At 55.9% G+C, this 1,604-nt stretch overlaps 1 protein-coding gene across 1 annotated transcript in view; it reads left to right on the plus strand.

The window, feature by feature from the left end:
- LOC103584312 (glutathione peroxidase 3) overlaps nucleotides 1–1,149 on the plus strand; it is a gene marked incomplete at its 5' end in the record, with an annotated part of 2,878 nt that extends 1,729 nt beyond the window's left edge. The window contains one exon of the mRNA XM_008565371.1: nucleotides 85–1,149. Within this exon, the coding sequence (XP_008563593.1) occupies nucleotides 85–306 (222 nt within the window). The remainder of the gene's footprint in view (nucleotides 1–84) is intronic.
- Nucleotides 1,150–1,604: the final 455 nt, after the last annotated feature.

Raw genomic sequence — 1,604 nt, forward strand, 5'->3', positions numbered from 1 at the left:
TCCCACCCCTAGAAAGGCCTGGGGAGGAGGTGGGAGGGAGGGGCCCTAAGCAGGGTTGACGCTACACTCTCATCCCTGCTCCAGAACTCCTGTCCTCCCACCTCGGAGCTCCTGGGCTCACCTGGCCGCCTCTTCTGGGAACCCATGAAGATCCACGACATCCGCTGGAACTTTGAGAAGTTCCTGGTGGGGCCAGATGGTATACCTGTCATGCGCTGGCACCACCGGACCACAATCAGCAATATCAAGATGGACATCCTGTCTTACATACGGCGGCAGGCAGCCCTGGGGGTCCAGGGAAAGTAACTGAAGCCCACCCCCACCCCCATGTCTACCATGCAGGGGCTGGAGAAGGACTCCATTCAGGAAGGAATCCGTGTCTCTAACCACACCATACAGACCCCTTTACTACTATACTAGGCCCCAGCCTGACACAAATGTGTGCATGCAATTGTGTGTCTGTATTGCTGTGCACGTGGGTGTTTGCACACATGCCTCCAGGTGTGTGTGGCCATGTGTGTGTGCGTGTGTATGGGTGTGCAGCCACACGTCTACTGTGTGACTATCCAGGAATGTGTGCCATCTGTGTGCCCACAGCTGCATGCTGTGTAGAGTGCCAGAGAATACTCCTCCTATCTCTCCAGTTCTCTGTTCCAGTGATAACAATTCACTTACACTTGAGCCCAAAGGAAAAACCAGCTTTAGGTCCAACTGTTCTACTCTAACCTGAACCTCAGCCTTAGGGCCAGCATTTCCCACTGCCTCCAGATATCACCACTGAAGTCCCAGAAGTTTCTGGATCTACCGCAATGCCAACCTCCCACCTCCTTCCTGAAGGGCCCTCCCAAGCCTCTGCCCCCATCCCCACCCCACAGTTCTCCCTGAGATCAGCCAAGGCAGATGTGAGAGCAAGGGCCATGTACCCCGTGTCAGAGGTGGCATCTCCATGAGGGAGGGGCCTGAAGCCCTTGTGGGCAGACCTCCCCTGAGCCTGTCTGAGGGGCCAGCCCTTAGTGCATTCAGGCTGAGGCCTCCGGCAGGGATGCCACCCCTACTCCTTCAGAGGGCGTGCCCTCTCACCTCACCCTGGTCCACTGGCATTTGACTCACACCCCTTCTGCCCAGTAAAGGCCTTTCTGCAGCAGCTGAGCCTATTGTGGTGCTTCTTCAATGGGGGCCGCCCCAGCCTTGGCAGGGAGTGGGTCGGACAGCATGGGCAAGGTAAAGTGGCAGGACGAGAAAAGAAATGGAGTGCTTTGGGCCCATTTTTTGGCTTCTACCTAGGCCCACTTTACTTCTCTCACTGAGGATTTGGAGTTTATAAAACCAGTTCATATCTACTCTCATCCCCTCCCACAGTTCTCCAAAGCAGCTAGGGTTAAGAAGAGGTGTTCCATTTGACAGATGAGGAAACTGAGGCTCACAGAAGGGTCAGGCCTTGCCCCAGGTCTCCTGACGAGTTATAGGACTGGAATTTAAACCTAGGCCCCCTGACTCCCAGCTCAGGTTCCTTCCACGGCCCCTGGACTGGGAGGACCCTACCCTCAGGGAGGCTCTGGACAGGCCCCAGGGGATATCAGCCAAGAGTAATGGTGACTCTCTTG

The sequence above is a fragment of the Galeopterus variegatus genome, unplaced genomic scaffold, assembly GCF_000696425.1.
Source record: "Galeopterus variegatus unplaced genomic scaffold, G_variegatus-3.0.2 Scaffold49731, whole genome shotgun sequence".
NCBI lineage: Eukaryota > Metazoa > Chordata > Mammalia > Dermoptera > Cynocephalidae > Galeopterus > Galeopterus variegatus.